We start from the raw sequence: 17881 nt of genomic DNA on the forward strand, positions 1-17881 counted from the left end.
TGCACGACTCCAGGGAGAGCCCCTCACATTGCAGCCTGGGGTGCTTTTCACCTTTAGGGTGTTTTCTTCTGTATCTGGAGTCCTATGGAGCCCAGGCTGTCACTTCCCCCATGATGGAGGCCTCTTTGTAGATGAGGAGGGCCTCAAGCCCTGGGGCCTTGGCCGCCCCTACCCCAGGCCCTGTGGACTCTTAGTTCCTCTCCTCTGATACTGACACTGATACATGAAGTCCTGGTCTAGAGCCTGGTGGCCCTGGGCTGTTGCTTGGCAACCACCTCTTTGAGATAAGTTCAAGGGAAGGTCTTGAGTCTGAGCAACTTGGACGTCTGGAGAGGAGTCAGGCAGGGAGGGTCATCTCCACCCCTTCCTGCATGCTCTGCCTCACGACCTCAGAGGCTCCCCTCACCCTACAGCCTCTGAGGCTCCCAAAACCCACGGATTCCAGCCCCAAACTCCCGTACAGTTTAAAAATTGCCCCCTGGAGTTGTGAAATGGAATTCTCCTCATTCATTCATTTATTCCAGATACACACATGAAGGGCCCATGTGCTGCCTGGAAACAGAGATGAATCAGACACGGTGCCCGCCTGGAGGCACAAGGCTAGCAGGACACCCACACACACGCGTACACGTGAGCACGCACAGGCAGTGACATATGGTTGCTGAGGGCTGTGGGATCCAGCGAGGTGGGGGAGCCTTGGCCCAGGCGCCACTCGGCCGCCCGCGGTCCTCTGCTCCCACCCCCATGCACACCGGCCACCTGCACAGCAGGCCGTTGGTCTTAACACCACAATGCAAGTGCAGTCGTGGATATGCCCGAGATGTCCTGAGCACCTACTATGCACCCTGCACTAAGTTTACAACCCATTTGCCCCCTGGCTCAACCTGCTGTTGCTGCTGCCTGGCTTGCCTCCCTTTGCAGTTGTAGTCTGACCCCCCCCCCACCCCATTGTTCAGACCAGACTATCCATCACAGTGTCCCACCTTCTCTCTGGCCGGAAGGGTGGTCACATGACCCACACCTGGCCAATCATGGCCATCTATCACCTTGTCTTTGGTGATTGGCCCGAGGAGCCACCATGTGACCTAGTTAGAGCCAATCAGCTTTCTTCCATGAGACAATATTTGGACATGGGAAGAGCGTTTATCTATCACTTTTGGATCAACAGCTGTAAGATCGTAGGCTGAGTCTTGTCAGGGGCATCTTGCCTGTTCCCTGGAATGCCAGGACTCTGGGAAGCCTGGGTGCACAGACCTGAGAGATGGATAGAGGCAGCATCCTGATAGAGATAGACACCTATCCACATGCCCACTCATGCACACTGCCCTGGACACACAGCACCTGGCAAAGGAATTGGCCCAGGCCATGGCTGTTGTCATCTGTCACCACCTTTATTGACAAAAGCTAGGGGTAGAAGCAGCAAAGAATTTTCCTAAGCGGCCTCCCAGCCACCCTCGCAGAACAGGCTCACCTGCTCCAGGAATCAGGAATCAGGGTCAGCCAGAGAATGCTGGGATGCTAGGGGGCCCTCTTCCTTCAGACCTCCAGATCCTTCCCAGAGGAACCCCAGACTGAGCGCCGGCCCTTGCGCCCCCAGCCTCCACACAAAGTCTGATGTTGTGAACTTTCGTCTCTCTGAGGGGGTCTTACATTCTCCTAAGTTCTGCCTCTCTGATCCTTGGCATCTGACCTCCAACTCTCCCTTTGTCATGTCATGAAGTATCTTCGCCCCCAAGGGCTGGATACAGAGCAGTCCCTAGGTAAAGGGGAAGTGGGTAAAGGTCAGGCAGACCACCTCCACTTTACAATCTGACATAACCCACTCCCACTCACTGTAGAGCCTATGGCAGTTTACCCAGCGTGGCCCATTTTCCTTCTCAAGTTCCAGGAGGCAGGCAAGCTGGGACAACCATCTCCATTTTATGATGGGGAAACTGAGGCCCAGAGAGGTCAAGGCTAGCCAGGATGCAGAGGTCAGTTAAAGATGTAGGTTTCCCAAGCTGTGGCTTGTGTGATTTCCCTGAGGACCCTCTGCCCTTAGCAGGGTGGAAGGTTGGAGCACTCAGCCAGAGGTACGACCCTCCCTGGGGCCAGTCTTGCTGTGGCTCTGGGAGGGAGTCCAGGCCTGTCCAGGCCCAGCCTTGGACAATGGCCTCTCTCTAGGGTCCCACTCCAGCCTCCTTTTGTCTTGTCTTCCCTGGGCCTTCTGGATCCTGTAGCCCTGAGGAATTTAGAGGATGGGAGGCCTGCTCCCTACCTGCCAGGCCCTGCTTCTCAGCTCTGCCCTCCAGCTGCCATCAAGGCCCAGCCCTTCCTGCCAGGCTGATAGGCCCTGAGGGCGGCTGGCCCTGCACCTCTCTCAGCTTTTGCTTTTCCACCCTGACGGCATCCTTTCCTTCAGACCGGTTGGGCCATACATCGGCAGCCCAGTTTCATCGATGCAGCATCTGAGCTCAGCCCAGAGGGGCCAAGGAAAGCTCAAGGTCATGGAGCCAATCTGTCCTCCATCCTCCTCCTCTTTGTGCTCCTCCTTCTCCTTCCTCTCCATCTTCTTCCTCCTCTGCTTCTTTCTCCTCTCAGCAAGTCGAGACCCTCTGCTTTTCCGTGCCAGTCTGTCTGGGCAAGTCCCTGCCTTTGTCGCTGGGAGGGGAAGAACAGGGATGGTTTCTTCTCTGAGGAGGCTCCTGGAGCACTCGAAGACCCAGAGACCACCAGCCACAGGACACAAAGTGAGCTGCTCTGGGGGATTGGGCAGCTGCCCTCAGCAGGGGCCGAGCCGGGCTTTGGGCAGCCTAAGCTTACGTAATTTGGAGTCTCCGTTTAAGAAAAGCAATATAAAATTACAGGTACAAAATTAGACTCAGGGCCTTGGAAGGGGCAGTAAGGGACCCCGCAGCTGGACTTAATGAGCTTCCTGGAAAAGCCGCCTCTTCTCCTGTCCGGGAGTGTAGGAGTCCTGGCCTGACTGTCTGGGCCAAGAAAGCCTGGAGGTTATTGGGCTGCTCAGCAGGAGAGGCCTACGGCCCAGAGAAGGAGCTGCTTCGAGGCCTCACAGCAAGTGGGAAAGAGCTGATGAGGGGCCCAAGCAGTCTCACATCCCCTCTCCCCACGGGTAAGACTTTCTTCTGTTTGGGGCCCTGGTCTAGCTCCCCATGAACCTGGGCCCCAGTCCCTCTCCTGGGAACCTGCCCCTGCGGCCAGGATTCCTGGGCCTTGGTTTATCCCTCTGACGGCCGAGATTCAGGACAATTCATCAGGATGCTCTGTCTCTGAAGGGGTTGGCCAATCTGCACCTGTCACCTCAACCTGGTCTTGCTCAAGAAGGTCGGCCCAGCGCTGCTGCCCCTCCAGGCTTCTCATCTGGCAGAGCTTGTCTAGGCCAATTATTCCCACCCGAGTCATGGAGGAGAACATGAGGCCCCAGAGAAGGCAAGCGACTTATTCGAGGTCACACAGCGAGTCTCAGCAGCAGTGGGATCTGAGAGCCCTGTCATGGGCCTCTGGCACTGCGGGCAACATGCCCCACGTGCATCCACAGCCTCTGCCCTGTCCTCGAGTTGCCCTGGCCCCTACAGACAGCTGATGTGCAGTGTGCCTGACTTCTGTCCAGCTGAGGGCTCTTGGGGCAGGAACTGCTTCTCCTTGCCAGCCAGGCGGCGGGGTGGCTGCTCCTGCCTGCTGGTGCCAGGCTGTGTGATCTGGCTGACCCGGCCGTTCGTCCCCTCTCCTTCTCCCTGCTTCCCGTTCCCTTCCTCCACACCCTCCTCCCCATCCTCTTCCTCCTCCTCTTCCTCCTCCGTCTTCTCCGGTGGCCCCGTGGGGGGCTCCTGGCTTCGCACACGGCGGGAAGGCCGCAGCAGGACCCGGCGGAAGCCCTGCTTGAAGCGGTAGGACAGGAAGCCATAGAGGATGGGGTTGGCACAGCTGTTGGCGTAGGGCAGCGCCACCACCAGAAAGTAGAGGCCAAAGAAGGCCGGCTCCTCGGGCAGCGGGCACACCACGTTGATGATGTTGAGCACGTAGAAGGGCATCCAGCAGAGGACGAAGAGCGCCACCACGGCCACCACCATGCGCGTGACCCTGCGCTCGGAGCGCCGCCGCCGCTGGCACGAGGGCGCCCACACCCGCCGCCCCGCCGAGCGCACCTTGACCACGATGAGCAGGTAGCAGAGGCAGATAACCAGCAGCGGCCCGAAGAAACCCAGCGCAGCCGTGTAGATGATGAAGCCGGCTCGCCAGGCCGCCGCCGGCTCGGGCCACTGCATGTGGCAGGTGCTCATGCCCCGGGGCACGCCCGAGAAGACCACCACGGGCAGCACCACGACCGCCGAGGCCACCCAGACAGCCGCGCTGACCACGCGGGCCACGGGCGCCGTGCGCCAGCGGGCGGAGCGGGTGGGATGCACCACCGCCAGGTAGCGGTCCACACTCATGACGGTGAGGCAGAAGATGCTGGTGAACTGGTTGATGCCATCCACGGCCATGACCAGGCGGCACATGAGGGAGCCGAAGGGCCAGTAGGACAGGGCATTCTGGGCAGCCAGGAAGGGCAGCCCCAGCATGAAGAGCTCATCGGCCAGCGCCAGGTTGAGGATATAGACGTTGGTGACCGACGGGCTGGCCGTATGCCGCAGGACCACGTAGATGACCAGCGAGTTGCCCAGCAGGCCCAACACACACACCACCAGGTAGACCAGGGGGATCAGGACACCCCTGACGGCCAGCCCGGCTGCGCTCGGGGCTACGGACACGTTTCCCAGGGCGGCATCCAGGGGCCAGGCTGAGGAGGTGTTCCCGGGTTCCCAGGTTGTGGGCATTGATGAAGGATAGCCAGGGGTGTCCATGGCTGAAGGAAGGGTGGTCAGCAGTCAGCTATTAGCCTGGAGGAGGGAGGACACAGTATCAGAGTATCTCTTTCTCTCTGCGGCTCCCGCCCCCCGACACACTCAGCGTGGAGACCCTTACTGTGCACCCGGCCGGAGTGTGCCACGCACCAGCTCATCCGCTCTGCACAGGCCGGCACGGCAGCCCCATTGCTCGGATGGGGAGGCTGAGCGTCAGAGAGCTGGAGTGACCGCCCTGTGTCACCCAGCTAGGGTGTGGCGTGGGACGCAGGCTCCCCTGTCCCCGAAGGGCGGGGGCTGGCCCTGGCCCGTGCACCACTGTGTCCCTTCGCCTGTGCACGGGCCGAGTGCTCCACAAAGTTCCCATAAGGAGTGAGCGAACCATTCAACCGGCCGATGACGACATAGGCCCTTTCCGCCATACCAGTGCTTTTCAAACATTTTTTGACACCAGCGCATTTCACATGGCAACCCAACAAAGTCATACTGTTTCACAAAACGACACTTGCCCTTTCTGCCTATGATGGGCCCAGCTGGCAGAGCCGCGAGCGGACCGCCCACTGCTGTTGGTTGAATGTGTCCCTCCGCCAAAGTCACTCGTCGAAATCCTAACCCCCAGCCTGATGGCATTAAAGAGGCGCGACCTTTGGGAGGTGATTAGGTCATAAGGGTGGAGCCTTCGTGAATGGGATTAGTGCCCTTATAAAGGAGGCCCTCAGAGAGCTCCCTTGCTCCTTCTGCCACGTGGGGACACAGTGCGAAGATGACCCTCTATGAACCAAGAAGTGGACCCTCACCAGACACCAAATCAGCCAGCACCTTGATCTTGGACTTCCAGCCTCTAGGACTGTGAGAAATAAATCTCTGCTGTTTTTAAATCACCCAGTCTCTGGCGAGCTGGTGTAGCAGCCTGAACGGACTAAGACGCCCACCACGAGGTCTCGTCCCCCACATTGGAAAACACTGCTGCATGTCACACGACCTTAACCTTGAACCTAGATCTCTAGAGGAACGTCAGAGCACCCATGACCCCCTAAAACTCCGGTGAAAGTTGATGTGTTCGTCTCTTTTCTGGGCAGAATCCACAGCTTTCATCAGGTTAAGAACCACAGGCTCAGGGGTACCCCCTCCTCTGGGAGCCAGAGCCTTTGGGGGCCCTCTCAGCCAAGCCCATCCCGCTGCACACTCGCAAAGGCCCTACCCAGGATGACTGGCTGTAAACCTGGGGCGGGAGGTGAGTGGCTGGGGTCCTGTCTCCCCGCAGAGGGAGACTTAACGATGGAGAAACTCACGGCACACTGGAGGCAGGCACGAGAAAGCCACCTCCCCCTGCCCTGGCAGGACAGGCTTCCCTAGGAGGGGACATTTCAGATGGGTCGTGGAGCGCGAGTAAGAGCATGCCCAGGGGCACAGTGGGAACCAGCATCTCCACCGACTCGGTCGGGCGCCTTTCTCGTCACACTTCCTGTGCGTGAGGAGGAGCTGGGCCTCCTTCTGCCCCTCCCCCACCCGCCCCGCTGCTAGACTCGATTCTCCTGGAGTGCGGAGATGCTATTATTCAGCTTTGAACCTTTCTCCGTCTCCCACTTGTCCCTTTCACACAAGCACAAACTCTTCTTCATCAGGGTGTGTGCGGCATCGCGTGAATCAGAGGAACCAGAGTGGACAAATCTTAACGTGAAGGGAGGGTGAATTGCTGATGGTGGAAATTCAGGCCCTGCCGGAAAGGCCCCCTGCCTCAGGATTTACTAGCCTCCCTCAGCAGGACTTCCTGGCTCTCAGGAGGCCCAGGTAGCCCGGGGCCGAAATCCGGGAGACTCATCGGGTTTGGACCTCCCCACTTCTTCCTAATAATCTCCTTAGTATCCAATACCTTCCTGCTGACGCAACCCTGGGCCTGAAATTCCTCCGGTGGGACCTGGGGTATGGCCTGCTCTATCAAGATACCGGTCCTGGAAAGGGGAGGTGCCCCAGTTTGGAACAAATGCCTCCGGGTGGGCGAGTGTGCCTGGGAGTCCCTGCCCGATGACCTGGGCTTCCAAGGGCTCCGAGTGCCAGAAAAGCAATGCCAAGAATGGCAAAGAACCCCTTGGCCGTGGCTCCTCCTAATGACACCGCAGGCTGGCAGGGCTCAGAGTGCCTTGCCCCGCACCAACTCTGCTTCCCCTAGCCCGGGGAGAGACCCCCCCAGCCTGTCCTCAGGCCACCCCTCACCCCAGGCCCCCACCAGCTCTCCTGAGCCTGGGACAATGACAACTAACAGAGGGGCTGTCTTGACAGTGGCGGTCTCATGGGGTCCTAACAGTGCTCCCAGCGCCTGTCACTGGGCCCGACTGCCAGGTTCCAGGCTAAGCTGGTGACGTGCTGCACCTTATGGGGTCTTACGAGGAAGGCACGAATGTCTGTCATTCCCACCGTGCACACGGGCAACAAGGATGAGGCCCCCCTCTGGTCACATGGCAAGGAAGGGGAAGAGCTGGCAGGACCCTCACGACCATCTCCATCCACCTCCATCTCACAGGCGGACAGACTGAGGCCAGGCCTGGGGAAGGTCGAAGCGTCACGATCAGGGCACCCCGCTGGCACCCAGCTCTCCCACAAGCCTACTCAGAGATCTACTTGCTTGAACTATTAGAATCATAGACCCAAATCCCTAGACGCTTGGAGACCTAAAAATAGAATTTGAGATTCTTCTAAGTTGTAGAGCCGTAGATTTTTCAACTCCGTGTCCTTGAATCATAATGTTAGTTTCAGAATGCTGGAGTCAGCCCTTCTTAGACCTGGAATTATGGAATCTGGGGCCTTAGAGTCCTGGCTTCCTTGGCCAGGGAGCCCTAAGTCACCTGTCCACCCACCTCGCCCAACAGTGTGCAGATCCTCTCTATAGCATCCTCACTGGGCGGCCAACCCGAACCAGCGCTGGGGGAGGGAGGGGCATGCTGGGCTCCCAGGAGAGGAGCAGTGAGCCGGGCAAACCTGGCTGCCAGGCTGCAGGGACAGATATCTCCCGGGTAGCCTGGGGGTGAGCTCCGAGGACAGCCCCCCACCCTCCAGAGCACACATGTGTGCACCCCGACATGCACACATACAAGCATGCATGCCAACATGCACAGCCCCGGTGGGAACAGAGCAGACCCAGCAGGCCCTGCCTTCGTACCAGGGAGGAATGAGCCCCTCCTGGATCCCCGGCCCCCACTGCACAAGACACCCTCTGTCTCCATCCTTACCTGGGCCCATCTTCCCTGTGGAAGCTCAAGGTGCCAGGGCACCAAGAGCAGGGAAACCACAGCTTCCCGTGGGAGTTGGCCAGACCCACAATTTAGGAGCCGCCTTTTCTTTAAGGAGCCGGAACCCTGTGCATGATCTAGTTCATCCTGGGGGCGGAGGGACTCTTTCTCCCTGTCTGGTTTATCTTTGGCATAAGCTTGCCTGAAAGCTGGGGGCGGACTCCTCAGAGGACTGTTCGGGAGGACAGAGGCCCAGAGAAGGTGAGTGGCTGCCCTGAGCCCCACAGCAATTCAGGATGGCGCCCAACACCCCAGTGATTCTCCATTTGGCTCTCCTCGACCCCCTGCCCCTCGAGAATGCTGACTCTTGGATGCAGGGACCTTGAGCTCTCTATTTCTCTATTTCTCTAACCCCAGCTCCTAGCTCAGCACCCAGAACATCAGGAAATGTAAATAGACGAAGAAGTTCAGCGACCAGCATGCCAGGGGAGGTGGGGTTTTGTCCCTGGGCAGAGGCCTCACACCCACATTATGAAATCCTTACAGTGCTCATGAGAGAGGGTTTTTAGAGAAGGAAGTTGAGGCTCAGAGAGGTTCAGTAAGTTGTGCAAGGTTGCACAGATGGTCAATGGGAGGTCAGAATTCAAACCCAGTTCTGTCTACTCCTGAACCATAAGTATCTCCTGGCCCTGCTGGCTTCCCTGAAGGCTGAGAGGAATGAGGGGCTGGAACAGCCCTGGACAATGCAGGCCGATGGCCAACTCTGCATTCTGCTTGCCCTCTGCTCCCCTGGCCTTCTCCCAAGAGGCCTAGATTATGCTAATCAGTGCCAACTGACTCACTCCTAACCCAGGCCTGGGTCTGACCCCCATGAACACACCCCACAAGCCCTGGCTAGGTTAGGAGCTTGGGCTCTGCCAAGAGCAATGATGCCACATTGCTATGTGACCTTGGGCAAGTCACTTCCCTCCTCTGGACCTCAGTTTCCTTCCTATTAAAATGAAGACAAGCGTACCCACCTCCCAGGGTTGCTGCGCGGATTCCGTGGGAGTGTGTGGAGCACAGTGCCCGGGGCAGACAGGGAGCTCAGGAAAGCTGGTGCATGGGCCAAGGAGGCCAAGCAACGTGATGCATCTGGCTTCTTCCAGCTCCGACACTCTGCTGTGCTGTGATTCCAAGAGTCTAGAATCGTGGCACGAAATTCCAAGATTAACGTCCTCCCAACCTCTGCAGCCCACCTAGAAGTCACGGGAAGACCTCTCTCCTCTCCCAGTCCCCAGCCCCAACCTACCCAGTTCATCCCGGGCAGAGGAGGGGGCTCCAGGACCCCACTCTGCAGGACCCCACCCTGGCCCCAGCCTCCTTACCTGCCCACTGGGGGAGGGCTCCCCTCCTTGCTGCCAAGCTGGTTATCATTCTGCTGCCCCCTTTCCCCACGCAGTCCCCAGGTACCCCCTAGAACACCCCTTAGCTGGGGTCCCCCACACAGCGCCCACTTCCAGGCTTGCGGCACCTGGCCCCCTCCTAAGCCCGTAGTGACCACGTCTGCCCACAGAGCCTCTCCCATCTGGTCTTCGGCCCTGACTTCCCATCAGCGCCCGGTGCGTCACCCCCCCATCTCTGGGACACGTCCTGGAAGGTAGGGGCACAGATGGGGGGTCTGCAAGCAGGAGCCCGGGGTGGGAGTGGAGGGAGAAGCCTCCCAAGGAAGGAAGACAAATGGGGAACAGGGGACTGTAAGGAGCCAATAGAGATAGAGGGAAAGGGGGGGGGTCGGTCGGAGGTGGGGAGGGAGAGAGAGAGAGAGAGAGAGAGAGAGAGAGAGAGAGAGAGAGAGGACAGTGAGTGGGTGGAAAGCCAGAATGAGGGGGAGTGATGAGAAATGCGTGACAGGGAGAAGAGGAGGAGGAAAGAGAGCGAGAGAAGGGCGAGAGGGAGAGATGCGGAGAGAGGGGCAGGGATGGGGATGGGGAGTGAGGAAGGAGGAAGGAGAAGGAGGGGGTGGCAAGGAGAGTGGCAGAGAAGGATTGTGCCACAGATGGTGACATGGAGAGCCAGCGAAGGAGGGATCCGGAGTGGGGGGTGCGGGAGGGGCTGGGAGGAGGGGCCGAGGGGCTGGAGAGCAGGTGCTGGGGTGAGGGAGGAGGGACAGCAGGGTAGGGGAGGAGGCTGGGGGGGCAGGCCCTGTTACCGGGGAGATTTCAGCCACCCACGCTGGCCTTGGTTCCCGCAGGGGGTTGGAGAGAAGAGTGGGGTGCTCAGAGGAGCTGGGGGCCCAGAGCCAAGGGCCAGACGCCCCTCACCTCCACGGACCACCATGACAGCTAGGTCCAGAGGCCAGGTGGGAGTGGGGTTGAGCAGTGCAACCAGGAGGGCTGGGAACAAGGGGTGAGCACTGGGCTGGGAGTCCAACGTCCTGTTCACTGGTCACAGATTAGACACTAGATGCAGAGGAAGGCCAGGTGGGCATTCCTGAGACTGGACGAGTCCGGAGGACCCCAGCAGCAAGGTTGAGACATGGAAGGACAGGGTAAGGAATAAATACTGCAGGGTCTGAGGCCAAGAGGCAAAATCGCAGATGTGACACAGGAGAATACAAATGTGCACTCTTTGTAAATCGGCAAAATTCGAAATGTAATAATAATAATTGAGAACAATGTTTTGTAATATAGGTCTGCTGCTGAAAGAGTAGGATTCTTTTGTGGGGGGATAACATTTGACTTAACTGGGGTCCAGAGTTAATATTTCCCATCGTCAAATAGGTTGCAAGTGGGCATCTGTAAAATCCATCCTTAGCTGGCAGGCTGTGCATGAGCAGGCGGTGGCAGATTTGGCCCCGGGGTCTACGAGGCTCTGTCTGAGGACCCATGCTCAGGCCTGGCTGGCTGCCCCCGGAAGCTATGCCTCAGCTTGTGCTGACCAGCCATAGGACAGTGGGCGAGTCAGCTCTCCCTGGGCCTCAGTTGCCTGATCTGGATCGTGGGAGGTTGGACTAGATCAGCCCTAAGGTCGTCTTTCATGTGAGCTTTACCAACGCCAAAGGGTCAGTTAGCAACGCTTCGTGGCTCGTGGCATCACGCCCGCCACGGCTCGCAGTGTTGGCGCACCTGGCTCCCGGCTGAGGAGGCGGGGCTCAGCGAGGGGTGGTGGTCTGCTCGGATCTCGCAGCCAGGGAGTGGAGAAGCCCTGCAGCCTGGTGCCAGAGGCGTGCCCTCGAGCACCTTGCCACCGAGTGGCCTGACCCCTTCTCAGGAAGGCAAGGGGTAACTATCAGTGAAGGGCAGGAAGAAGGAAATGAGTCTTTTTTGAGCACCTACTGTGTGTCAAGCACCTTCCAGGCCCCACTCCTCAGGACCAGGGCTAGACCTACTTGGTCACTAGATCCCCAGGGCCGGTGTGTAGTGGGCCCTCAGAGAACCCTGGCTGCAGTGGCGCACAGTAGGACCAGTGACACACCTGCTTGAGCCGGGGGCCCCCGCCTCTTGACGCTGTTCTTCCACTCACTGTGGGCCCAGCAAGGCCCTTCCTCCGGGCTTCAGTCTGCCATCTGCACAAGTTCATGAGGAGCAGGTGGGCTCTGAGCAGCTCCTGGGAGTGAGGGAAGGGCACCCACCCTCACCCCCGCCCCCGGGTACTGCCCCTCCCCCGCCCAAGGCAGGCTTTGGCTTTTCAGCACCCACCAGGCTTTACACAGTCCCTGCCTTGCCACCTGCCCCGTCTCCTCCTCTGCTGACTTCCCTTCTGTACCTGTACTCCAGGTATGCTCAGCCGTGTCCCTTTGTTCACCCATTCATTTAGTCAGCCAGTCTTTCATTCGCTCATTAGACGAGTGAGCTCCCTGAGCTCCCGAGGCCTCTCTGAAGTGGCGAGAGGCTGAGCGAATGTCGGGGGAAGGGTCCCCAGGCAGAGGGAAGGGCTGGGTCTTGGCCCTGAGGTGGGTTTGAGGCAGCGGGAGGAGACAGGTGCAGCTGGGAAGGAGGGTGGCGGGGGAGGCCATCACGTGCCAGACCACGTAGGGCCTTGTACTCCCAGTCTGGCTGCGTCCGGAGCTTCACGGGGTCTCGGGGTCTTGAGCAGAGGAGTTCGTGACCTGATTCATGTTTTTCAAAGTGTCACCAGTCAGGACCTGGTGAGCGCTGGTTCGCTTCGGGGCCTTTGCACAGGCCGTCAGCCCCCACCCAACACTCCCTCGCCACCCACCGCATGTGACAGGAAGTCTTCCTTCAGGTGGCCCCCTCCTGGAGCCTCTCTGCCCTAGGTTAGCTAGACTCCTCCCCTAGACTCCCCATGGCCCCGGGCCTCACAGTGGCCTTTAATGCGAGCTCACCAAGGCTCAGCTCAGGAGGCTGTGTCCTGTGTGCTGAGCTGTGAGCTCCGGAAGGGAAGACGGTGTGGGTCCTCACGCCGTCCCCAGACCTGGCCTTAGCCAGGCAACAGTGGGCGTTCGCTGCGTGTTTAATGAGGAAAAGAGGGTAGATGGATGGTTAGCAGGCAGGGTGGTGGGAGCTGGGGAGACTGTGCTCTGCTGAGCGTCGGCTGGAGGCTGGAGAGGTGGCGAGGGGTCCTGAGCGCCAGGCTGGGGGCAGGGTGACCTGAGTCAGACCCTGTCTCCCGCCCAGGGGACTTGCTCTGGCCAGAGTGAGCCTGATCAGCCCCTCCTGGGGCAGAAAGAGGAAGTGCAACTCTACACCTGTGAGCTTCGGGGAGCAGGGGATGCTGGGTTTCTGGGAACCACGGGGCGGCCCCACTCTGCCTGGTACTGAGGTCCTGGAGCGTGACTGCCTCGAACCTCATGTCCAGACCTGGCACTTCAGTGCTATCATGTCCACCTTGAGGGGTTGCCTGTCTTGTCTCTCCAAGATAGGACAATGCTATGCCTCTCCCATCACACTCCGGCGTACTTAAAACTAGGGCCATGTCTCCACCCTCTGACCGGAGGGCTCCCTGAGTCCATCATGTGTGCCTCCCATCCCTGAGAGCCAGGACAGAGCCTCCTCCTCCCTCCTCTTCCCCACAATGCCCAGGCCGGAGCCAACCACCAACCACAGTGCAGGGTAGGGGCCTTCGCTGTAGATGCTGAGGTCTGTCCTCTCAAATGAGACCCAATGAGCCAAAACACCTTCCTGGCCCCTGGAACTTGGTCACTGGAATCCGCATTCAGGGTGTCCTCTGGTCCATTAGTTCTTGCTGGGTCCTGGTGGGGTTGGATCTCCGCTTGACCATTTACTAGCTGTGTGACCTTGGATATGTGACTTCCCCTCTCTGAACTCCAGTCCCTCACCTTCAGCGCCTACTGCATAGGGTTGCCGCAGTGATAGAATTACCTAATCCGCTACTACAGGAGCAGTTCCCAGGGGTGCTATTTCTCGTGTCCTTTACATTCTCTGAGCCAGAAGGCTTGCCAGGGTGCGTTCTTTTGTCAGCGCAATAGAGCGTGCCCAGGGGCACAGACACACTCAGGTCCCTCCTTGTGATACGTATGCTAACAATCCATTGGCCGAAAGCAAGTCACATGGCCAAGGCCAAGCATCAGTGGATTGCGGAAGTGCGCTCCTCCCCTGGAGGGGTGTGTGTGTGTGTGTGTGTGTGTGTGTGTGTGTGTGTGTGTGTGTGTTGAGGGGAGCGATTGCCTGCTAAGCATCATCGAAGCTCCCACACACCCCATAATCAGTCTGGGGTCTCACCCCCGCCTGCGCGGTAGCCTCGGGCCCAGAGCTCTCTGGCTGAACTTTTCCTGCCCCGGTCAGGGAGAGGTGGTGCTGGCTGCATAGTGCCGAGGGCAAGACCCAGGGTCTCACTGCTTCTTAAACAGCCCCATTTTCGGCATCCTGCCCCGCCATCTGTGGCGTCTGGGTCCCTTACTTGGGAGCCTCCCTGGGGTTCCGCAAGGCCAGTTTTCCATGCGGCCCCGGAACAGCCGGCAGTTGGAGTTGCCTTTCTGGGGCTCTGTTAAATCATTTACCACCCCTCCATCTGCTCTGCTGCACGGGCGCTGTGGTTTGGGGTCACAGATGTCTCCTGGTCTCTTTGAAGAGGAGAGTTTGTGTTTCTGTTTCCCGTTCGCCTTGTGGCGGCTGCTTTTCAGCAAGGTGGGGGGAGCTGGAACTTCTCTATCTCGGCACCTTGAGACTAGAGTCTCTTCCTTTCTTTGTTGAACGCACTTCTGCAGTATGCGGATGAAAGCACAGGGCGGGTGTTGATTGACACGTCTGTCTCTCTCACGGGCCTCTGAGCCCCTGGGGAGCACGCGGCTGGGTCTCAGCCATCTCTCCACCTCCAGCCCCCGCACAGTTGGCACAGAGCACATGGTTAGCACATGCGGACAGACTTGAGCTGCACTTCAGATGACACAGGTGACTGCTCATTATTTCACTTTCCTCGAGGCCCTTGGAAGTCTCCTAGAACCTTCCTAGATCTCTGTCTCCCTCCAGGGAGCCTACTCTGCCTTTCCTCTCACATGCCATGAAGCCTGGCTGGAGTTAAATGTCCCCAGAGGTGAACATTTCTTGGGCAATGGGGGAGTGAAGAGGGTAGGGAAGAGAGGTAAAAGATCAAAGGAAAAGACAGAAGGAACTTGGGCCCCAAAAAGTCAGAAAAAAATTGTTGGAAAAAAATTGAAAATTATTTCAATATACTATTTTATCATCTCTCATGATTCTGTAGGTGGCTGGGCTCAGCTGAGTGGCTCTTCTGCTCCATGTGATGTTGGCTGGGGCTGCAGTTATCTGGAAACTTGACCAGGATAGCATATCCCAGATGACTTATGCCCATAACTTGTACCTTGGTGAGCATGGCTGGAAGGCTGGTCTCAGCAGAGTCACTGGAAGGTTGGGTCTCTCTCTCCATTAAAGTTTATTCTTTCATTTGCTTATTCATTTACATAAACAACAAACATTTATCCAGCATCTACCAGGTTCTAGCTAGTGTCATGGTGAGCTGTTCACTCAGACGGGACATTTCCCTGGGCTCTCTGAAGACTCAGCAGGTCCCAATGGGACTATGAGCTCCTAAGAGAAATCCTGCGCTTGACCCACTCTCAAATCCTGTGTTTGGCACACAGTCTCAGTAACTATTTGCTGAATTATTACATGCTTGAATGACCCAATACTCTTTAAGCGTTTCTGAAGGCTGAGTAGCACAATTATGTTTGTAAATGAGGACGATCCCCCAGGCTGCCCAGTGGAGACAGGGAGGCCAGTGAGGAGGCTGTAAGTACCATCGAGGGAAGAGATGCAAGGCCTAGAGTAGGAAGTAGCAGTGGGCCAGATAAAGGGATGAGTTTAACAGACCTTGGGAGGCAGACTTGTCCAGGTTTGGTGACCAGTGAATGCTGGGGTGAGGGGGTGAGAGGAGCCAGAGGGACCTCCAGGCCTCTGCTTTGGAAGAGGAGCAACCAGGATTTGAGAAGGAGAGCCCCAAATGAAGTAGTCTCACCTGGCCAGTGCTTTCTGGCCTCCAGGCGATGACTGTCTGGCAAAGGGCCAAGTCTGATACATTGGACTGGGCAGGTGGGTACTTGGGCGTGGAAGCTGTCAAATGAGTGAGCATCACCGTATTGTTGGCTCCTGCCCACAACCAACAGTTCTTCCTGTTTCGAAACAGGTTACTCTTTCCTATTGAAAGGGCCTCTGGTCCTCAGCCTATTTGCAGAGCAGAAATAAGTGACTTACCCCGTGTCCAGTGACTGCTGGGAACTATGATATGTTGGAAAGAGTACAGGGCCAGGAGTCCTAAGACCTCAGTTGCAAATGCCATCAGCTAGCAGTAACAGAAGGCCTGACCAACGGCAAGTAAACAAATAGGTGGTTTCATTTTCATTCCGCTCCCATAGTACGACGGCTGTTGGCCTTGGTTCAGCTGTTCGCCAAAGCTGTCAAAGATCCAGGTTCTTTTTATCTCTCTGCTCCTCTGTTCTCAGCACGTTAGCATATATCTTCACATTTCGGGGTTTCGAGTTTGCAAGATGGCTGCTGCAGCTCCAGACATCGCATTGGTATTCAAGGCAGGCCGGGTGACAGGACAAAGGGCAGTGTCAGCTGGGTCTATCATTTTTTACAGAAGAAAACAAACATTTCCACAGATGCCACCTTTGGCTTATGTCTTGTTGGCCGGAACTGTGCGACGTTGGAACTCCAGCTACAAAGCAGGCTAAGCAAACAAGTGTCTTTGTCTGGGGCTAGCTACATCGCTGCTTTGCACAAAATTAGGAGCTTGTTAGCAAGGAGGATGGGCATGGTGGTAGAGGGCGAAAAAGCAGAGTGTTTGCCTTCCTGGGTTGAGCTCTAACTCCTGTGCCCTCCTGTGCCTCCGTTCCCTTCTCCGCGAAAACGAGCTGCTGGTACCTACCTCGGAAGGCTACCAGGAGGGTTACAGGAGATGATATGTGCCAGGTGAGACCCCGCAATGGTGAATGTATTTACTGATGTTATTACGGGAATAAAACAAGGACTGTGTCTGCTGGGTCAGGCTCAGGGGAAGAAGCCCAGCCCGCTTAGTGAGGCTGCCCGGGAAAGGATGGAGGAGCAGAGGAAATGATTAGAGGAAATGATTAGAGGAAAGGGGTCCAGTTCAGCTGTTCAAAGGCCTCAGGGTAAAAGAAGCGTGAATGTGGCTTTGAGGAAATGAGAGTTCAGTCTGACAGTGGAGGTGTGAGGGAGGGAGGAGAGAGGGAGGTGGGGTGCTGCCAGGAAGAGCAGTGAGCAGCTCCGCTCGGGCCTCAAAGGGGGCGCCTCGGGGCTTTTAAACATTGTGTGGATTGGGTGTGGGCTCTGCCCCACCACGTCTGCGTCTGTGTTGTGTGTGATAGTTTTAACGTGGGGCTTTTTGTTTGTCTATTTCATAGGAGAAGTAACTTTAGAAACATAACGAACTTGCCTGAGCTGAAAATAATCAAGGCTGTGGGGTTTCCCCCGACCAGCACCCAGTCCCTTTCAAAAGGGTGAGCCTCCCAGGAGGCCAGAGAGCTGGAGGGTCCTGCCTCGGGACTTTAGGTCTTTGGAGGCCAAAGGGGTGGCTGGATCTCTGGGAGAGAAGAAAATAGAAACCTATTAGCATTTCAGCCGCTGGGAAATGGGAGTCCTCTGAGCTGTCAGGAACAGGATCTTCCATCTTTCTTTTATTCCTTTGTTTTAGCCTCTCTAGAGTGTCAGCCCACTAGATCAGGAACTTGTGTATACCACTGAATCCCTGCCCCTGGATGTCCCCAACCACCACCAACCTAGAACAGTGCCTGGCGCAGAGTGGGTGTTGCACGAATGGATGAAGTTTAGGGAGAGACACGTAACTGTCCTCAGGAGTGGAAAGTCTGGCGTTTGTAAACTGACAGACACTAAGGTGACCAACTCCATACCAGGCACAGTTGTGCTTTATGGATGCTCTTCTCAAACCTTTGTAACGGCCTTATCTCTCTTTTAAAGAAACCTGCCTTTGCTTAGTGCCTGCTGGGCCATCATTGCTCCCTTACACTGCTGGGGACACTTTCCTGTGACCCCCAGTCGTAGAAGTTGGGGATTTCTGGCTGCCCGACGCCCATATTCCTTCTTTCCAGCAAGACTCTGAGTCTCCATTTGGGGACCAACCCCTCCACCCTGTTGTGTGTGATTTGACAGGGTTGCCTCCATTTTTTGCTCTAGCTGGAAAGTGGCCAATCAGGGAACAGAACCTCCCTGCCAAATATGATTGGTTAGAAGGGAGCCCAAGACCTAAGCTAGTCCAATCAGAGTAAACCTTAATTAGAACTTTGCCTAGGGCAAACACTTGGTCTTTTTGCTGAACTTGACCCTGGAAGGATGAAACCCTGAGAGAGTCACC

At 57.2% G+C, this 17881-nt stretch overlaps 1 protein-coding gene across 4 annotated transcripts; it reads right to left on the reverse strand.

The window, feature by feature from the left end:
• Positions 1–959: 959 nt before the first annotated feature.
• Positions 960–17873, reverse strand: SSTR3 (somatostatin receptor 3). Of its 4 annotated transcripts, XM_036237455.1 has the most exons (5): positions 12399–13654; positions 11819–12161; positions 9439–11618; positions 9091–9253; positions 960–4880 (listed from the first exon to the last, which is right to left on the reverse strand). In XM_036237455.1, exon 5 carries the CDS (start codon positions 4842–4844, stop codon positions 3570–3572), a length of 1275 nt encoding a protein of 424 aa, XP_036093348.1. In that variant the 5' UTR covers positions 4845–4880; positions 9091–9253; positions 9439–11618; positions 11819–12161; positions 12399–13654; the 3' UTR covers positions 960–3569. The 4 variants fall into 4 exon arrangements, with proteins under 4 accessions (XP_036093348.1, XP_016017256.1, XP_016017254.1 ...); XM_016161770.2 differs by lacking the exons at positions 11819–12161; positions 12399–13654 and adding an exon at positions 15742–17873 and having other exon boundaries at positions 11528–11618; XM_016161768.2 differs by having other exon boundaries at positions 11528–11618; positions 11819–13654.
• Between the last annotated feature and the right edge of the window lie 8 nt (positions 17874–17881).

This window comes from Rousettus aegyptiacus, unplaced genomic scaffold, assembly GCF_014176215.1.
Source record: "Rousettus aegyptiacus isolate mRouAeg1 unplaced genomic scaffold, mRouAeg1.p scaffold_m13_p_2, whole genome shotgun sequence".
Classification (NCBI taxonomy): Eukaryota; Metazoa; Chordata; class Mammalia; order Chiroptera; family Pteropodidae; genus Rousettus; species Rousettus aegyptiacus.